General features: G+C 42.3%; 3 protein-coding genes across 9 annotated transcripts; 2 read left to right on the plus strand and 1 right to left on the minus strand.

The window, feature by feature from the left end:
• The first annotated feature begins 398 nt into the window (after window positions 1-398).
• On the plus strand, window positions 399-4,700 carry LOC118271259 (glucosamine-6-phosphate isomerase). Of its 6 annotated transcripts, none has more exons than XM_050695779.1 (7): window positions 399-548; window positions 2,592-2,865; window positions 2,971-3,153; window positions 3,227-3,411; window positions 3,692-3,865; window positions 3,934-3,990; window positions 4,058-4,539. In XM_050695779.1, exons 2-7 carry the CDS (start codon window positions 2,640-2,642, stop codon window positions 4,067-4,069), a joined length of 837 nt encoding a protein of 278 aa, XP_050551736.1. In that variant the 5' UTR covers window positions 399-548; window positions 2,592-2,639; the 3' UTR covers window positions 4,070-4,539. The 6 variants fall into 6 exon arrangements, with proteins under 6 accessions (XP_050551736.1, XP_050551737.1, XP_050551738.1 ...); XM_050695780.1 differs by having other exon boundaries at window positions 3,934-3,962; window positions 4,071-4,538; XM_050695781.1 differs by having other exon boundaries at window positions 3,934-3,962; window positions 4,112-4,538.
• On the plus strand, window positions 400-14,842 carry LOC118271260 (charged multivesicular body protein 2a). 2 transcript variants are annotated; one of them, XM_035587269.2, is made up of 6 exons: window positions 400-548; window positions 13,452-13,641; window positions 13,805-14,017; window positions 14,086-14,183; window positions 14,340-14,437; window positions 14,609-14,842. In XM_035587269.2, the coding sequence occupies exons 2-6, from the start codon at window positions 13,474-13,476 to the stop codon at window positions 14,728-14,730; spliced, it is 699 nt and encodes a 232-aa protein (XP_035443162.1). In that variant the 5' UTR covers window positions 400-548; window positions 13,452-13,473; the 3' UTR covers window positions 14,731-14,842. The 2 variants fall into 2 exon arrangements, with proteins under 2 accessions (XP_035443162.1, XP_035443161.1); XM_035587268.2 differs by lacking the exon at window positions 400-548 and adding an exon at window positions 8,149-8,428.
• Window positions 4,689-7,651, minus strand: LOC118271258 (replication factor C subunit 2). The gene is made up of 3 exons (XM_035587264.2): window positions 7,094-7,651; window positions 5,446-5,667; window positions 4,689-5,374 (listed from the first exon to the last, which is right to left on the minus strand). The coding sequence occupies exons 1-3, from the start codon at window positions 7,478-7,480 to the stop codon at window positions 4,922-4,924; spliced, it is 1,062 nt and encodes a 353-aa protein (XP_035443157.1). The 5' UTR covers window positions 7,481-7,651; the 3' UTR covers window positions 4,689-4,921.
• Window positions 14,843-17,955: the final 3,113 nt, after the last annotated feature.

Genomic DNA, 17,955 nt, shown 5'->3' on the forward strand with positions numbered 1-17,955 from the left:
CTCCCAAATTGCATTGTCTTTTTAACCGACTTAGAAAAAAGAAAGTTCTTAGTTTAACCTATATGTAAAAGTTCATAGTTTAACCGATTATGATGCGCTTTTCAGAAAAATGATGGTTACACTTAGGAGCACGATTTAAAATAATACTCGCCTTCAAAAAGAGAAAGTTAAAGTCGTACGAGTCGAGCCTACATCGGTTACTGAAAATTATTTTTATTGAATGTTATGTAGTATAGCTTTTCGGCAGAGAACACTGTGCGCTGTCACTGTCAGCTGTCGTAAAAAGTAATTTGACACTGACGTAGGCTCGTACGGCGAGCGTGCCGACTGTCAGACAGACGTCAGTGTCGCGCCGGCCAGTCATCAGTCGCTGTTATCACTCGCAAGTGGCGTTCTAAACAAAGCGGCTGTGTTTTGTTATTGTTAGCCGACTGACTGCTGGCTGGCCACTCCTCCTGCTCGTACACAGCGCAGTATCCCCGACACCGGGCTACAGTCGGACAGGCCGCACGCCGCGCAGCGCCCTCACTGACCTTCACGTGCCAGAGGTAAGTGACCGCCGGACGTTCAGGTTGTTGACTTTTCGCAAAAGCCAAATTTTTATTACCTAACATTATCGGGCATCCTAACAAGTTCCATAAAATGCATCACATTAATAACTGCGGCACAAGAAAATGTAAAGGATCTTAATATAATTGTCTACAAAATATCGGCATTTTCACACAATACTTAGAAATAACTTCAAGCTAGGTCGCCGGGCACCACGTAGTTCCTGCAATCAAGCTACACCACTGCCCAGAAATCGTCACCACATGAACTACACACGTACCCATATTAAATTAGTATTTAGTTTTCTTAGTTGGGAATAAACTTATTACTTAGGTCGTACTTTTATTATTTATTAATTCAAAGTACAAACATATCCTCTTATATCTATCTACACATACGAAGAATATAAACAGAAGTGGTAGAGTCGTTAAGGAAAACGTCAGCAAATAAATGACCTAATGTAGGTACATACCTACGTAAGTTACCTAGTAATATTTTGAACGCAAGTTACCTAGATATGTCCCGGGGGTGTCAATAACTCAATCATAAAATTAGGGCGGCATTCCATTGTCATGGACGAACTACGAGTGCTCGACACGCCGATCCTGTGCAGAGATAACGCCACCTACCCATTTTATAATTGTACTATCTGCACAATATTACGTATTACGTATTAATATGTCTATACTGGGCAGATTGTTGTTTTTATTAATATTTAGGTCGACGGCACCTTATCACCAGCACTTTGTTTGTTTGTACAGCAATCGTAAACAGTAGGTACTCGCCGGCTAGAGGGCGACTGCGCGAGGCTCGCACCTACTTACAGTTCAATGATACTCGCGCCTAGTTATCAACGGACTCTACAGTTGCGGATTCTTGCTAAAAACTTGTCTAAAGTCAAAATCTTGCGCTTTATATAATTGTAACGAAACAAAAAGCATACCTAGTTTAAAGTTTTACTATGTATAACTTACTATAACTTAATACTTAAACAAAGAAAAAATAAAAATTCCCTCCATAAGGCGTGAAAGAAGCACTTGATATAGATAAAATAAAAAACTGTCGGGCGGGTGCGATAACAAACATACACCCGACACCCAGACCCAGAACAACAATTTATGGATCATGCAGAGTTGGGTCGTTCGGGTATCGAATCCACAGTTCATTGCACGGCATCCGCCGCGCCAACCGTGCCGTCAATAGATGTCAGCAGATTCCATTCAAAATGTACCTAATCACATCTGTCAAACGTCGATACTTTGTCAATAGAAAAACTAGCTTCTGCTAGCGGCTTCACCCGCGTTCCCGTGGGATGCAATGTGCACATGTTTATTAGTCCAGACCATAATCTAATTTTTGTTTCAAATTTCATCTCGATTCCTTCAGCCGCATTGACGTGAAGTAACAAACATACAAACTTACGCAATTATAATATTAGTACCTATAGCAGCGAGGATATCGAAGTTGATAACGTACTGAAGAAGTTTCTTGTATAGGTAGCTACAGTGTCGCCAGCTCGCATGACATTCAATTGGAATGCAATTTTTTTTTTTTTTTTGAGGGTGGAAATCATCCAATCTTATCAGAATCTTACTGACTAAAAACCACCCCGTCCCTACTTCTGCCCTTCGAGCCGGATCTCCGGTAAACCCGCTAGGTAGTCCGGATCTGGGGGGCCTACTCTAATTCAAGGAAAAACAAAGTTTCGTCCGAAACTTCGCAGATTGCATACTAGGATTCTATTTATTGCGAACTTTCGTGAACAAAAATGAACGAATGAAATGAAGAAAAATAAATAGGGTTTTATATGAAATTAAAAATAATTTATTTTAAGTAATTCTATTAGTAAATCAATAAAACCTACGCCCGTAGATTAAACGAAACTTCGCATTCGAGAACCGGAGTAGCCCTTCAGGTATCAGCCCTACTAGGCCCCATCTGTGGTGGTCTGATGGCTTTTTGAGGCGCACGCTTAACGCGACGCGCCGCACGTACGGGTCTGGTTAATGTGTTAATGAAAACTGTAATTGAATGTTTCATAGAGTCGTACGAGTGGCGAAGTAGTTCAGCAGCCGTAGCGCGACAGAGCCATGCGTTTGATTATATTGGAAGACGCCAGCGTGGTGGCGGACTGGGCGGCGCGCTTCGTGCTGCAGCGCATCACGCAGTTCGCGCCCGGGCCCGGCCGACACTTCGTGCTGGGGCTGCCCACCGGGGGCACGCCGCTCGGCATGTACCGCCGCCTCATCGACTTCTACAAGGAGGGGCGCATCTCCTTCAAGTACGTCACCACCTTCAACATGGACGAGTACGTCGGTTAGTACGTCACCCATCTCGACCAAAGTTACTGCGTTATGGTCATACGTACAAGGTCATAGCCATAAACTGCAGTAGTCCTACTAGTACAATGTGTTGCGGCAGGTCTGCCGCGCGACCACCCGGAGTCGTATCACTACTACATGTGGAACGAGTTCTTCAAGCACGTGGACATCGAGCCCAGCAACGCGCACGTGCTGGACGGGAACGCGCCCGACCTCGTGGCCGAGTGCAAGCGGTTCGAGGACCTCATCGCGGCCGCCGGCGGCGTGCACCTCTTCATCGGAGGTACAGCTCGACGCTACCGACTGCTGCCTGGTCCAGGCCGCGGTACAGTATTACAGCGGTGCGCTTTGTGCAGGCATCGGGCCGGACGGACACATCGCGTTCAACGAGCCCGGCTCCTCGCTCGTGTCGCGGACGCGCGTCAAGACGCTGGCCTACGACACGCTCGAGGCCAACAAGCGCTTCTTCGGCAATGATATCAGCAAAGTGCCGCGCCAGGCACTCACTGTCGGCGTCGGGACTGTCATGGATGCTAAAGAGGTTTATTATTTACATAATTTTTTATAGCTTTATTCAGAGTTGTATATTATGTAAACACCCATTCCTAACAAGCTCTTAAATATTTCCTTCTGGCGTTCCGGTCCGGTTAACATGAATCTTGCAAGTCTTGTAACTGCAAAGTAACGTTTGGCGCGCGACTAGGGATTAGTTCGTTGCGTTGCACGTCTCCCAAGTAATGGGATATGCTTTAATCACGTTACTTCTTCTGGTGTACTTGTGTTTAGTCAGTAACAAGTGTCGGTTTCCTGTTGCGGCGCAGGTGATGATACTGATCACGGGCGCGCACAAGTCGCTGGCGCTGGCCAAGGCGGTGGAGGAGGGCGTGAACCACATGTGGACCGTGTCGGCCTTCCAGCAGCACGCGCAGGCGCTGTTCGTGTGCGACGAGGACGCCACGCTCGAGCTGCGCGTCAAGACCGTCAAGTACTTCAAGGTACGTACCGCGGGGCGGCGCCGGCCGGGCGGCGCGGGCCCCACGCTAGTCACGGAGTGTGTGTGCAGGCGCTGAGCGAGGAGCACCAGCGGATGATCGCCGGCGTGCCCGTGCACGAGCAGCGTGTGCTGCACTGACCGCCGGCGTGCCCGTGCACGAGCAGCGTGTGCTGCACTGACCGCCGGCGTGCCCGTGCTGCACTGACCGCCGGCGTGCCCGTGCACGAGCAGCGTGTGCTGCACTGACCGCCGGCGTGCCCGTGCACGAGCAGCGTGTGCTGCACTGACCGCCGGCGTGCCCGTGCACGAGCAGCGTGTGCTGCACTGACCGCCGGCGTGCCCGTGCACGAGCAGCGTGTGCTGCACTGACCGCCGGCGTGCCCGTGCACGAGCAGCGTGTGCTGCACTGACCGCCCGCACCGCCTGCACTGCGCCGCGACACCGCCGCACCGTACTCGTCACGCGTAACTTATATACATACACACCACATAGGCACTATTACACTTTAAAAGTTATCGTATACTTACAGAATACGATAAAACTTCATAACTTTCGTGCCTTATCTGGTCGAATTAAGATTGATGAGCCGCAGTAGCGGTGCAGTAAGTAGTGTCGCGGTGCAGTAGCGGTGCAGTAGTGGTGCAGTAGTGCCGCGCTAGTAACGTGTGGCGGTTGTTGCAGAGCCTCATGGTGGAGCACAACAAGCTGCTCGAGATCCTCGCGCGGTGACTCGCCGGACCTCGGGACCAAACCATTTCCACTCTATATTATAATATAATATGTAATATAATATCAATAAGGTATTTTCATTAATAAAATAAACATTGTTTCATATACCTTACTTTTTAATTACTAACTTTAATACTTATTTATACAAATTTATCACATCATCATGTTTTCAACATACATAAATAACAACTGTGGAATTATTATATTTCGTAACTTCAGTTCTTTTGTACTGTGAAGGATAGGTTGGCCTCTCCTTTTTAGTGAGAAGAATGAAAGTGGCCAATAGTTGAGTAATCAGCGAAAATGTAAGTAAGCAGCGGTGGGCGGGTCAGTGCGCGGCGGCGGCCCGGCAGCAGCGCGCCAGCAGGCCGGCCAGCTGCAGCGCCGAGCCCAGCCCGTCCGCCACGCGCAGCTGCGTCAGCCCCACCTCGCGGACCAGCGCCAGCCGCGTGGCCTCGTCCGCGTCCAGCGTCTTGCACACGCGGAAGATGTTGCTCACGATGTCCTCGGCCGCGTAGCCCAGCTTGCACAGCTTGGCCACGACCTTGTAGGCCTCGTGCACGTCCTGGCGCAGGCACGCCTCTAGCATGGCGCGCACCATCATGGGGTGGGGCTCGTCGCATACCTTGAACACATGCTCCGCGCTGATGTGGCCGAAGCCTTGCGCCGTGGACTGCAGGTTGTTCAGCGCCGACCGCAGGTCGCCCTGCGCGGTGAACACCACCGCGTTCACGCCCTCGTCCGTGTACGACAGTTGCTCTTTCTCACACACCTCCAGCACCTAGGACACAAGATTACGGTTACTTCATGCGACACGATCGTGCAGCAACAAGAGCCAGCGCGGCCACCGACCTTGGCCATGATCTGCGCGTCCGTGAGCCGCGAGTAGCGCAGCACGGCGCAGCGCGACTGGATGGGCTCGATGATCTTCTCCGAGTTGTTGGCGGCCAGCGCGAACCGCGTGGTGTGCGAGTACAGCTCCATGGTGCGCCGCAGCGCTTGCTGCGCGCCGTCCGTCATGCTGTCGGCCTCGTCCAGGATCACCATCTTGTGCCGTCCGGCTGGCAGCGTCACCTACGATCATTCATTTCATGTTTTTCCGTTTACGTAACTATTTGACGAGGAGCTAGACGAGCAAGCCATGCTAGAGTATCACATTTATAAGCAGCGTTCCACGACACACAACGCGCTGCTACAGCGCGACTGTCGCCGCTAGAACTGAAGGGCTACTCCGGTTCTCGAATGCGAAGTTTCGTTTAATCTACGGGTGTAGGTTTTATTGATTTACTAATAGAATTACTTAAAATAACGTTTTATTTTTAATTTCATATCAAAACCTATTTATTTATCTTCATTTCATTCGTTCATTTTTGTTCACGAAAATTCGCAATAAATAGAATCCTTGTATGCAATCTGCGAAGTTTCGGACTAAACTTAGTTTTTCGTTGAATTAGAGTAAGCCCAGTAGCCGTGTCCTGACACGGACAGCATGGCTTGAAACTACTCGACTCGCGTCAAATACATAGTTACGTGAGTAAGCTGAAAAACATAATATATGTAATTAATTTAGTATATCTCACGCAAGTTGTAATTCAAACCTACAATATTTTGTTTAACCATTTATAATGTGTCAACTGTTCATAGTGTCCACTTTGCTCTGATAAATAATAAAAGAAAACTCACGATAGAGCAACTTTTGAGAATTTCGTAAAGTCGAAGCTCACAATAATTTCAACTCAGTTGGAAATACGTATTACAATCCAGGATTGAGATCAGTAGAATATACGCCCAGCAATACTTTGCCCGATTCGGGAATCGAACCCAAGACCCCTTGTACGGCAGTCGCACTTGCAACCACTCATCCAACGAGGCAGTTATTTCATTACAGAAATTAAACAAAATATATTATATTATATTACATTTAAAAAATTTTAAAATTTACTCGTACTGTATGAGGAATAAGAACTAAACATTACTTACCTAATTGGTATATTTTGTTACTTTTGAAGTTCGTTTAGAACAGAGAAACATGCAATTGTGTACCTAGTTGATAGCATACAAGTGCATTGCCGGTCTTTTGGTGGTTAAGAATTTAAGGGTTGTGGGGGAATCGGGGATTAGGAAGATGAAAGAGTATAACCGTTGGGATCGGTAACTTCACTCACACAACAAAACAATGCAATTTATATCACTACCATGAAGTGTGTGACACCTCACACTGTCACAGCATGGACAACAACATAAAGGGGCTAACTTGCCGGCGGAAGCTAGTTTGTAGTGAATATACTGCGTGGCAGTCACGCTTGCGCGACCACTCGACATTATAAAGTCTAAATTGTTTATTTTGACTGATTAACATTGGACACCCAAAGGAAATTACACCAAGCGAAGCCAGGGAGGGCCACTACCTAGTTGTACAAAATATTGGTGTAGGAATTCCCCGGTGGGGTCGTAGGATGGACAGTAACAACGTTCTAATAATCAAATAAGTGCAACTTACTTTTTGTTGGGCGAACATTTTGATCTTATTACGCACGACATCGATGCCTCGGTCGTTGGATGCGTTGAGCTCAAGTACTGCGTCTTTGAAAGCGGTGCCGAGCAAGGCGCGTGCGAGACATAAGATAGTCGTAGTTTTGCCAACACCTGGCGGGCCTGCGATTATTATATTAGGAGCATTCCCCGACTTGGCAAACACTGCTAATCTCGACACAGTATCGTCGTTCCCCACGATATCACTGAATACAATCGGCCGGTACTTCTCTATCCATGGCAAATGTGAAGTAGATTTAGAACCACTAGTTGTTGCCACTTGGGATTCTTGTGATTTTGAAACTTTTGGCGGGATTTCATCCACCTCCATAACTGAAATCTCGTTATCACTCATTATGAAAACAAAGGTAACTATTTCTTGCTTCACCTCTTTATTTTATTTATGATAGTTGACGAGCAAAGAAAATAAAAGGAATTATAATAGATAATTTAATTTGTTTTCAAAAACACAAACGACAGCGAGACGATTTTCGGCAAAGTTTGACAGTTGACAATTGACATTCACTTCACAAATTGTAATTTGTCACAAATCAGAAACGTTTTATTTTCTCTCTTGCAGCCATATATATTCCAAATATAAAAGAGAAGTGAACTTAAAAATAGCAAGTTGTTTGTTTTGGGTCAATAGAAAACTGGAATTAATTACAAACAAATATATATTACACTAAGCGTACAAACTATTATAAAAACATCTTTTATTTATTAGCTAGATACCAGAAAACGTTAAATAATTTATAAATAATATCTCCGATACGATATATAATTATTTATATATCGGCCACATCTTCGCTTGTCCGTCCTGGTCATAGAGCAACGCGGGCCTCGTACGGAGGTTCTCGGTACGAGGCCCGCGTTGCTCTATGGTCCTGGGAGTAAACGGGTTGGAGGCCACAGACACATCAACGTTACAAAAAAAAATAAGTTAGATTTCGTCTATGATCCAAACAGCCCAAACTTGACAATCTTTGAAGCTGACAATGTCAGATTATTAAAATATAATGTCAAATCTGACAAACATACAATGTCACTTTTGTCAGTAAACAGTAACATAAAATCTTTTCCTCTTTATAATATTAGGGTGGAAAATACATTTAATTCCCCTATTTAATTTGATAATTAAATTTCAACCAAAGCTTTGTTATTTTGTAAATTGACTCTGATTTAATTAATTCAAACATAGTATAAATGTTCATAAGTTTAGCAAGTGATTAACCTTAACCTGGGATGGTGAATCATCACTCCAAATATCTTTAGGCCTCCGTTGTATTTACACATTTATCAGGTAAATTGTCTGTCTACTTAGATATTATAATACTAGGGCTTACTGACTAGCTTTCTATGGGCCTGACGTTTGATATTGATGTATTGTTTTGAAAATTGACATAGATCTACTTATTATGATGCTTGACTGGCTGAAGATTGTTCAGTAAATGCTAGAATAAAGTACGTAACCAAATTGTTATATGTATTTACGACTCAATCGACATACAGAGTGTCCCAAAATCAGTTTGATGAACTCTCATTGGGTTTCAAACTCAAATAATTAATTGCATTCATGTCTAGGTCCAGGTACATAGATATCACATTAGCAAATTAGTTCTCCCGCTCTCTGGATCTTTGAATAACAACAAGTATTAAATAAATAAAAGATCTACCACCAGCGGGTACCAAAGTGACATTTTCTGATTTATATGCACTTTCTAAGTTTATTTTTTCGGACAAGTCTGACAAATGGTAAAGGAAAACATTGTTATGAAACCTGGACGTATAATTTCGAATAATAAGTTTGAAATCGCCAAGTCGCATTATGCAAGTGTGGTGATTAATGTAATTAATGGCAAGTGAAACACATGTCAAGTGGTATATTGCATAAAACATAGTCCTTTCTTGTACACCTCTCCATTTAACACATTAAACGCCATGTCAGACAATGTTGTCCGACACTAGTGGAGGAATAGCTTTTAACAGTTTTTTGTTGGCAATGAAAGGCTTAATATTTCCTTAATAAAATGAGGTAAGGTAACAAACAATACATAAAAATACTATTTTTATGGTAAATGGTTTTAATGGGATTGTATAGCATGGTCAGTGTACCAAACATTAGATCAATCAAATATTTGGTACACTCTTAATTAATTACGAAAATATTATGTACGTAAGAAAAAATCAACAATTGTTTGAAAAAAGAAGCGACAGACACAATTTTAATACGAGAGGTAAAAATAAGTTGGCTATACCGCAATTCCGATTGTCCAAAGTGCAGAAATCCTTCATGGGTTTTTGTGTTAAATATTATAATAAACTACCAACTACCATACTGAATCTGAACGAGAAAAAATTTAAATCTTGTATAATAGTGGAGCGCCTGGGGGTTTTCACCTCGGATTAGAGTTACAGTGAATGAATTAATATGATCGATGTGGGATATTGTTTTTTAAACTATAAATTGCAATGTTTACCCAAATTTTTTTTGTGCACTCCATTTTTTTATTGTTTAAACAAATTATTATAAAAAATTAATGTTTGACCATATATTTTCACTTTAAACAGTATTTTTTTTATTTATATGTTAAATCTTACCTGAGTAGACATATAGAAACATTTTTCAAAGATACCTGTGTATAAAAATAGCAGTATCTCGAACAGGTAGAAAAACGTGGAGGGGAGAGCGGAGCGACAGCTGCTATGTACAATGGAACTTCTTGGCCAGTTTAATTATAAATGAAACGCACTTTATTGTGTACATTGAAAAAAATACGGTAATTAATTATGACTAATGAAAAAAAAAATATTTGTACATTATCTGTTTATTTAAATGGCGTCTACATCAAATATTTTCTTCTACTTCATCTATCTGTATAATAGGTGAAGTATTGGAACAACTATTTCCGCTGCACTGTAAACATGATACACTGCAGTATAAACTACACTCGCGCGAGCAACCAAATCGACTCAACCTACATGTGCGCATTCGAAAATGTTTTCTTAAAAATATACTGAATTGCTTTTAAAAACCAATATACCATTAGAAAGCTTACAACTTCAGCTTTATATTGGTACCATTATTATAAAAATTGTATCAGTACTTTATAAAATATTTAACTTAATTCAGCGGACTAGAGTATTTGCTCACTACGACTCCAACAAGTTATAACACAAACTACCCCTATAAAACCTCCACATTAAGGTTAACTTTATCTGTGGCTTATCGAAAGTTGATCGTACACATCTCCGCAAAAACGCTTCATTTTATTTCCAAAAATTTTGGATACGACACCAGAAGAAGCCGCTCAAGTCGTTGCTCTACTGGAACAAGGACTAAGTCAGCGAAGAGTTGCTGCTCATCTGAGTTTGAGCCAATCTGCAGTATCAAGAGGGTACAGATAGTATCAAGATACTAGTGCCTTCAATCGAAGACCAAGAATAAGCCGCCACCGGTCCACCTCGGAGAGAGACGACCGTTTTATTATTTCAACTTCACTACGAAATCGTCACTTAACCGGTGTCGATGTTCAACAGGAACTCAGAAGAGTTCGAAGAGTGGCTGTCAGCGAGTGGACAGTACGGAGATGGTTGAAGGAAGCCAACCTCACCCCTAAACGGCCTACCACAGGCCCGAAATTGACGACCCGCCATCGGCAAGCGCGCATTCAATTTGCCCGAGAACACCTCGATTGGAGCATAGAACAATGGACCAGTCTTATTAACTGCCGAATGCAGAATGTGTCTGCACGGTAGTCGTACGGAACGCCGGGCGAACTGGCCAGGTGTTCTCGGGCAAATTGAATGTGCGCTTGCCGATGGCGGGTCGTCAATTTCGGGCCTGTGGTAGGCCGTTTAGGGGTGAGGTTGGCTTCCTTCAACCATCTCCGTACTGTCCACTCGCTGACAGCCACTCTTCGAACTCTTCTGAGTTCCTGTTGAACATCGACACCGGTTAAGTGACGATTTCGTAGTGAAGTTGAAATAATAAAACGGTCGTCTCTCTCCGAGGTGGACCGGTGGCGGCTTATTCTTGGTCTTCGATTGAAGGCACTAGTATCTTGATACTACCTGTACCCTCTTGATACTGCAGATTGGCTCAAACTCAGATGAGCAGCAACTCTTCGCTGACTTAGTCCTTGTTCCAGTAGAGCAACGACTTGAGCGGCTTCTTCTGGTGTCGTATCCAAAATTTTTGGAAATAAAATGAAGCGTTTTGCGGAGATGTGTACGATCAACTTTCGATAAGCCACAGATAAAGTTAACCTTAATGTGGAGGTTTTATAGGGGTAGTTTGTTATAACTTCTTGGAGTCGTAGTGAGCAAATACTTTAGTCCGCTGAATTAAGTTAAATATTTTAAAAAGTACTGATACAATTTTTATAATAATGGTACCAATATAAAGCTGAAGTTGTAAGCTTTCTAATGGTATATCGGTTTTTAAAAGCAATTCAGTATATTTTTAAGAAAACATCTTCGAATGCGCACATGTAGGTTGAGTCGATTTGTCGCGAGTGTAGTTTATACTGCAGTGTATCATGTTTACAGTGCAGCGGAAATAGTTGTTCCAATACTTCACCTATTATACAGATAGATGAAGTAGAAGAAAATATTTGATGTAGACAACCATGTAATATATTTAAATAAACAGATTTTGTACAAATATTTTTTTTTCTTTTCATTAGTCATAATTAATTACCGTATTTTTTTCAATGTACACAATAAAGTGCGTTTCATTTATAATTAAACTGGCCAAGAAGTTCCATTGTACATAGCAGCTGTCGCTCCGCTCTCCCCTCCACGTTTTTCTACCTGTTCGACATACTGCTATTTTTATACACAGGTATCTTTAAAAAATGTTCCTATATGTCTACTCAGGTAAGATTTAACATATAAATAAAAAAACTGTTTAAAGTGAAAATATATGGTCAAACATTAATTTTTTATAATAATTTGTTTAAACAATAAAAAAATGGAGTGCACAAAAAAATTTTGGGTAAACATTGCAATTTATAGTTTAAAAAACAATATCCCACATCGATCATATTAATTCATTCACTGTAACTCTAATCCGAGGTTTTACGGTTTTGAATGCTCCAGGCACTCCACTATAAAGCGTGAACTGTGTAAACAGGCATATTATAAACTGTCAGATTATATTGAGGATAAAAATGCGTGGCAGCATGTTGGTCCGGCTCCACTGGACACTCGCTCACACTAGACAATGCTCAAATACGATCACTAGTTACACGTTAACTTAAAGTATTAATTTATTCCAATGCAGTCTAGGGATCCTGTGGCATCAAGCAGATATTTTTTTATGTGAAAGATTAAATTATATATTATTATTATTTGTATAGAAGCATCATTTCAAAATTGTAAGTGTACATATGTGGGCACCAAGGCTCGGATACCGTAGTATATATATTTTTATAATTCAATAATGTAAGGGTTAAATTTTCAAACCGTTATTATGTACTTGTACGCAAAACCTTTACATTGGGTTTCGTTCGCGAAACCGGTTTTTTTAAACCGGTATTTGGAACAGTATTTTCATAAAGGTTTTTTCGAATTAACCGGTTTAGAGCAATAAAAACCGGTTAATACGACGCACATCAAAGAAACGCCGCGCGCTGTTCAGCTTATTTCAATAATAATATTTCAACGCGTGTACCGACATGCCCCTCGTCGAATAAACCGGTTAATTTAGGTTAAAATAAAGTTCTTTAATGTTCACGTTCTTAAGAAAAGTTCGGAGGAAAACCGATATAAACCGGTATTAACCGGTATTTTTTAAACCGGTTCCGAGCCTTGGTGGGCACTATGTTTAAAATAACCCGCTATTTTATTTTCTTTACAAATTGGTTTTATTGTCCCGTTAGTTTTGACGTATTGTAGTTACATTGTTCCTACATATATATACAATAGATAAATAGTGTATTAGAAATTGTAAAAAACTTCTTTTTTAAAAGAGTAACGATGGAGTTTCTTGCTCGTTCTTCTCCATTCGAATCTACACTTTGGAACGAGCGCCTAGCTTCACTGACAGACAGACTGACGGACAATTCAATTTGACGTTTCAAAAGTGCCTTATTTAGGATTAATTGAAATAAATGCTTTGACTTTGACTTTGACTTTGAAATGCCAATTTCTAAAACCCACACAATTAGGCCAAGCCAAATAAAACCATTTAAATATTCGAGAACATTGTGCACTAAATACATGCATGGCAGTGTCATGATCATGCAGCAAGGCTGGGTCAGCAGGTACTAGTCAATATAATAAATTACACACTATACTCATTTGAATGTCTGTAATTGTAGAGTCAGTAACACATCCGACACAATGGAGTGGTTATTCGGACATCGGATGACTCCCGAAGAAATGCTGCGCAAGAATCAACGCGCACTCAACAAGGCGATGCGAGACCTGGACAGGGAGCGAATGAAGATGGAGCAACAGGAGAAGAAGGTCATCAATGATATCAAGAAATTGGCCAAGGAGGGCCAGATGGTGAGTCCCGCAGTGAGGTGCACCTTAAATGTATATTGGAATATTTTATTTACCAATGCATAAACATTGAGCACCCGGTATTTTCCGAATTTGTTATGATTTTATCAATTCGTAAACAAAATGTTGCTGCTGATGTATTCGTAAGCATTAACGTGTTGAGCAGGATGCAGTGAAGATAATGGCGAAGGACCTGGTGCGCACGCGGCGCTACGTGCGCAAGTTCATGTTGATGAAGGCCAACATCCAGGCCGTGTCGCTCAAGATCCAGACCCTCAAGTCGCAGAACACGATGGCGCAGGCCATGCGCGGCGTCACGCGCGCCATGGCCACCATGAACCGCCAGCTCAACATGCCGCAGATACAGAAGATCCTGCAGGTACCGTCTCACTGCCGTCTACGCTGGCTCCGTCACTGGCGCGCCTCACGGGTCGGGTCTCGTTGCAGGAGTTCGAGAAGCAGTCGGAGATAATGGACATGAAGGAGGAGATGATGAGCGACTCCATCGACGAGGCCATGGCGGCCGACGACGACGAGGAGGAGAGGTCAGTCCTTGTTGCACGCGGTGGGGCCACAGGTGGCTGCAGGCGGCCGACGGACTGCCTCCAGCCACCTGCCAGCCTCCTAACCCGAAAATGGATGAAGAGTGGACGATGTCTCGATAGCGGTAACGGTAATAATGGTCAGTAATGTGGTTGCAGCGACCAGGTGGTGTCGCAGATCCTGGACGAGCTGGGCCTGCAGCTCAACGACACGCTGTCGGGGCTGCCGCAGGCCACCGGCTCGCTCTCCGTCGCAGGTCAGTACCTAGTATCCTACGAGTACGTACTGCGTCTATAGAAATCCTGAAAATGTTTAATTTATAGACCCGCCTTTGGGCACAGTTTATACAACAATTACGTCATATGGTCGCTAAATGCTAACATAGTTAATAGGTCCAGTAAGTAATTATGTTTCCATGTTATTGCAGCGAAAAATCCGGCGGCGCCGGCGGTGGCGGTGGCGGGCGGGTCCGGCGGCGGCGGCGGCGCCGGCGTCACGGACGCGGACGCCGAGCTGCAGGCGCGCCTCGACAACCTGCGCCGCGAGTGACTCCCACACACACGTCACGTGTTCTCACAACTCAATCCACTATGTACACGTTGTTGTTAAGTTATACATATATTAAGTTTATCTAAGAATATAATAAATATTTTTACAAAAACTGACGTCTCTTTCCATTTAATCAGTCAAACATATTCTTGGATAATGTATCTAGAAAGATACAAGTAAACAATTCGATTTATCCACTGACTATGAATATTTTGTTACATAACTTCTTAATTTTGTATTGGTACGTGCAAAATCTGCATCAACCGTTGGAACATATTGTATACAGTCGGCACAATCTAAGAGGTCAACTCTGACGTGTGTCAGTCTAGGTACTGCTCATTACCTAGTTACTCATAAAAACTTACATAAAGGATATAAGCATATTTATCTTTATATAATAGAAATGCATTTAAATAGACGATTTTTCCAAAGAATAATATACAGAGGCCGCCATTATAATTTCAAGCTGGTTACCATAGCGTGTCACGCACGTGTCAGTTGTCCGTTTTTAGAGGTTTTCAAAATAATTTCGGCATTTATTTTAAATGCTAATTTTGTCAGGTAAACAGTGTGATAGGCATCCCGCTGCACTATCGCTCTGCGTGCGGCGTGCCGGTCGGTTGTCGACCGGTCCATACTTATTATACTCTTTGACTGGCCCAACGAAGAACCCAAAGAGTATAACAAGTATAGGGGAAGCACCCGCGCGTTTTTATTATCGACGTAATGTTATGACAAATGTCAGTGGTGATGCAGGTACTCTAGATAGAATACACCACAAGTAGTAAGTACCTACTATAGATAAACTACACGACTAAAGAGTGGAATAGTGGTAGGAAGATGCTACTACTGAATATGTATGTATGTATATACTATACACACTTCAGCAAGTATGTATGTATGTAATTATGTATGGACCTGAATGTGAATTATAGGTAGACAATAAAAAGAATACAACAATTGTTATTGTTTTATTTCATTGTTCTAGTACGAGCTACAGTGTCCAAGTACATGTAGGTATCTATGCAAACACAAAAACATATTTTGGCCTTATTCAATAAACTAGTATTATTCACCCGATACCATAATTTCACGTATTCATACAGACAGTGAGTACACACTACACACGTTGCATCAAGTAGTCGGGCAGGCGGGCAGTGCGTGTGTAGTGCGGCACTACGGAGATATGTGTGGCTGGTCGTGACTACTGCACAACCTATCGTCTTACTTATTTACACATTCGCATTCACTTCAACTATACATAAGTAGATTTATTGTCAAACAAATATAATTACAACTTTCTATGCGCAATTTACAATACATTATAGGGTAAGTAGAGTCGGACGGTCGGTTTGTTCTGTACCTGCCTATATCCGACAAACCGCCAAACGCGTTCGAAACGCGAAATGAAGTAAAAGACGGTAGCGCTCCCTATCAGTTGCATCCTCATTCCTATCGTGTCGGCCATCTCTCCTCGACTTACCCTTCCTACACTTATCTACTTATTATTATTACAAATATTTCAGCTATGAGTAGTTAGGAATGTTCTGGCGCCATGTTGAGAGTCGAGACAATGTCGACTGCACGGTTGGCACAGTGGCATCTGGCTGTTGCGTAGCATGTCGTGGGTTCGGCTCCCGTGCGGAACAATACACAAATTGTGGTTGCGAGTTGGTTGCGAGTCAGAGAGCATGTGAAATAATGTGTTTGTAAACGCACCCACAATAAAAGGCTCCCCCACACAGATATTAATATAGAATTTAAAATAAAATAATATTTTATAGCTACCTGTGGTTAGGCCTCCAGATATAGAAACCTCCTCACAATGCGTGCAGTTTCCAGGAGAACTGCCTTCTGTATCTTTGTCCCTATCCCCTTGATCCACCCGCCTAACGCCAGCTTCCTAAGATGGATGTCGATACTTATAGGGATCAACCCATTGGCGGACACGACTAGCACAATGATAGCCGAATTCACATTCCACATGTACAATTGTACACAGTACTTGTCGGTCTATCACCACCACCACCAGCTATATCAGGTTTACAAGCTGCACTAGTCCTGTCAGTGATGATACACCAGTCCCAGTACAACGTGATATTGCCGTTTCCTAGAACTGGGTCGGGCACATACTTGTAGTCTACCTCACTACAAGTACCTCAGACTCAACATATCGATAGTGCAAAGCAAGTAGCGTAAATGACCCGGTTGTGGCCACTTTAAGAACTGTCGACTTTGAGGCTTTCTTAACTTATAGTTTTAGTTATCACGAACATATTTCTTGTAAAAAGTCATTTAACATGTATTAACCTTGCCTAAGAAAACCCTTTTTTTAAAGAACCCAATAGAAAAATAACTGTATAAGAAAGAAAAAAAAAAAGGGAGTTTGTGCCATTTTTGGCCAGATTCGTGCCATTTGTGGCAACGGTCATGTGGTTCTGGCCATCAAAAAATACAATAAAAGTAATCAAAATTTATAAATTAAAATGGACATTTTACAAACAATGGTTTTTATTTAGTTTGGAAAATATGAAATATTATTACTTCACTTGAATTTAACTTACAAATAAGGAGATCAAAATTTATATGATGTTGGTAAAAGCTAGTAAACACCTCACCTTTGTGTGAAGGCAATTTATTGCACCTGAAAATGAAAAATATATTTATTGATATTAAAGCCAAGGAAAAAAAGCGATAAAATAAAGGGAAGAAGTCGGGTGTCTAGTACATTAGTTTTGGCCAGCCAGTCCAAAGATATTCATAATTTTGTCTGATAGTTGCCACCTTCTAATAACCGCACTTCAGAAACATATGGCGACAAAATAACTTTATTTTCACTTAGACAATATATTCTTCATGTAGTATTAACTTAAACATCCACAATAAGCAAAGATTTAAAAATAAAAACCAAATCCTCACCCGCTCGCCTTAGCCTTTTTGTTAAGATCTTAACAATTTACCCTCAACTAAAAAGAATGACTTGTTGCATCGAAGTGAAGTTTGACACATCAAAGCTGCCAACGGTATCAGTGTCTCCAATATTCAATATTTTAAATACTGTACATAACAGAGTAATTAATTTGTCCATGCCTTAGTTATAAATATTTGAAGGTCCAAATGGCCACAAAGGGGTCGGTGGCCACAACCGGGTCACTTGCCCTAGCTGATGGATAATCTTGGCTAGCTGATTATGTCCCTGCAAGTATTCGCTATTAGCCAAACGAC

Source organism: Spodoptera frugiperda, chromosome 9 (genome assembly GCF_023101765.2).
Source record: "Spodoptera frugiperda isolate SF20-4 chromosome 9, AGI-APGP_CSIRO_Sfru_2.0, whole genome shotgun sequence".
Classification (NCBI taxonomy): domain Eukaryota; kingdom Metazoa; phylum Arthropoda; class Insecta; order Lepidoptera; family Noctuidae; genus Spodoptera; species Spodoptera frugiperda.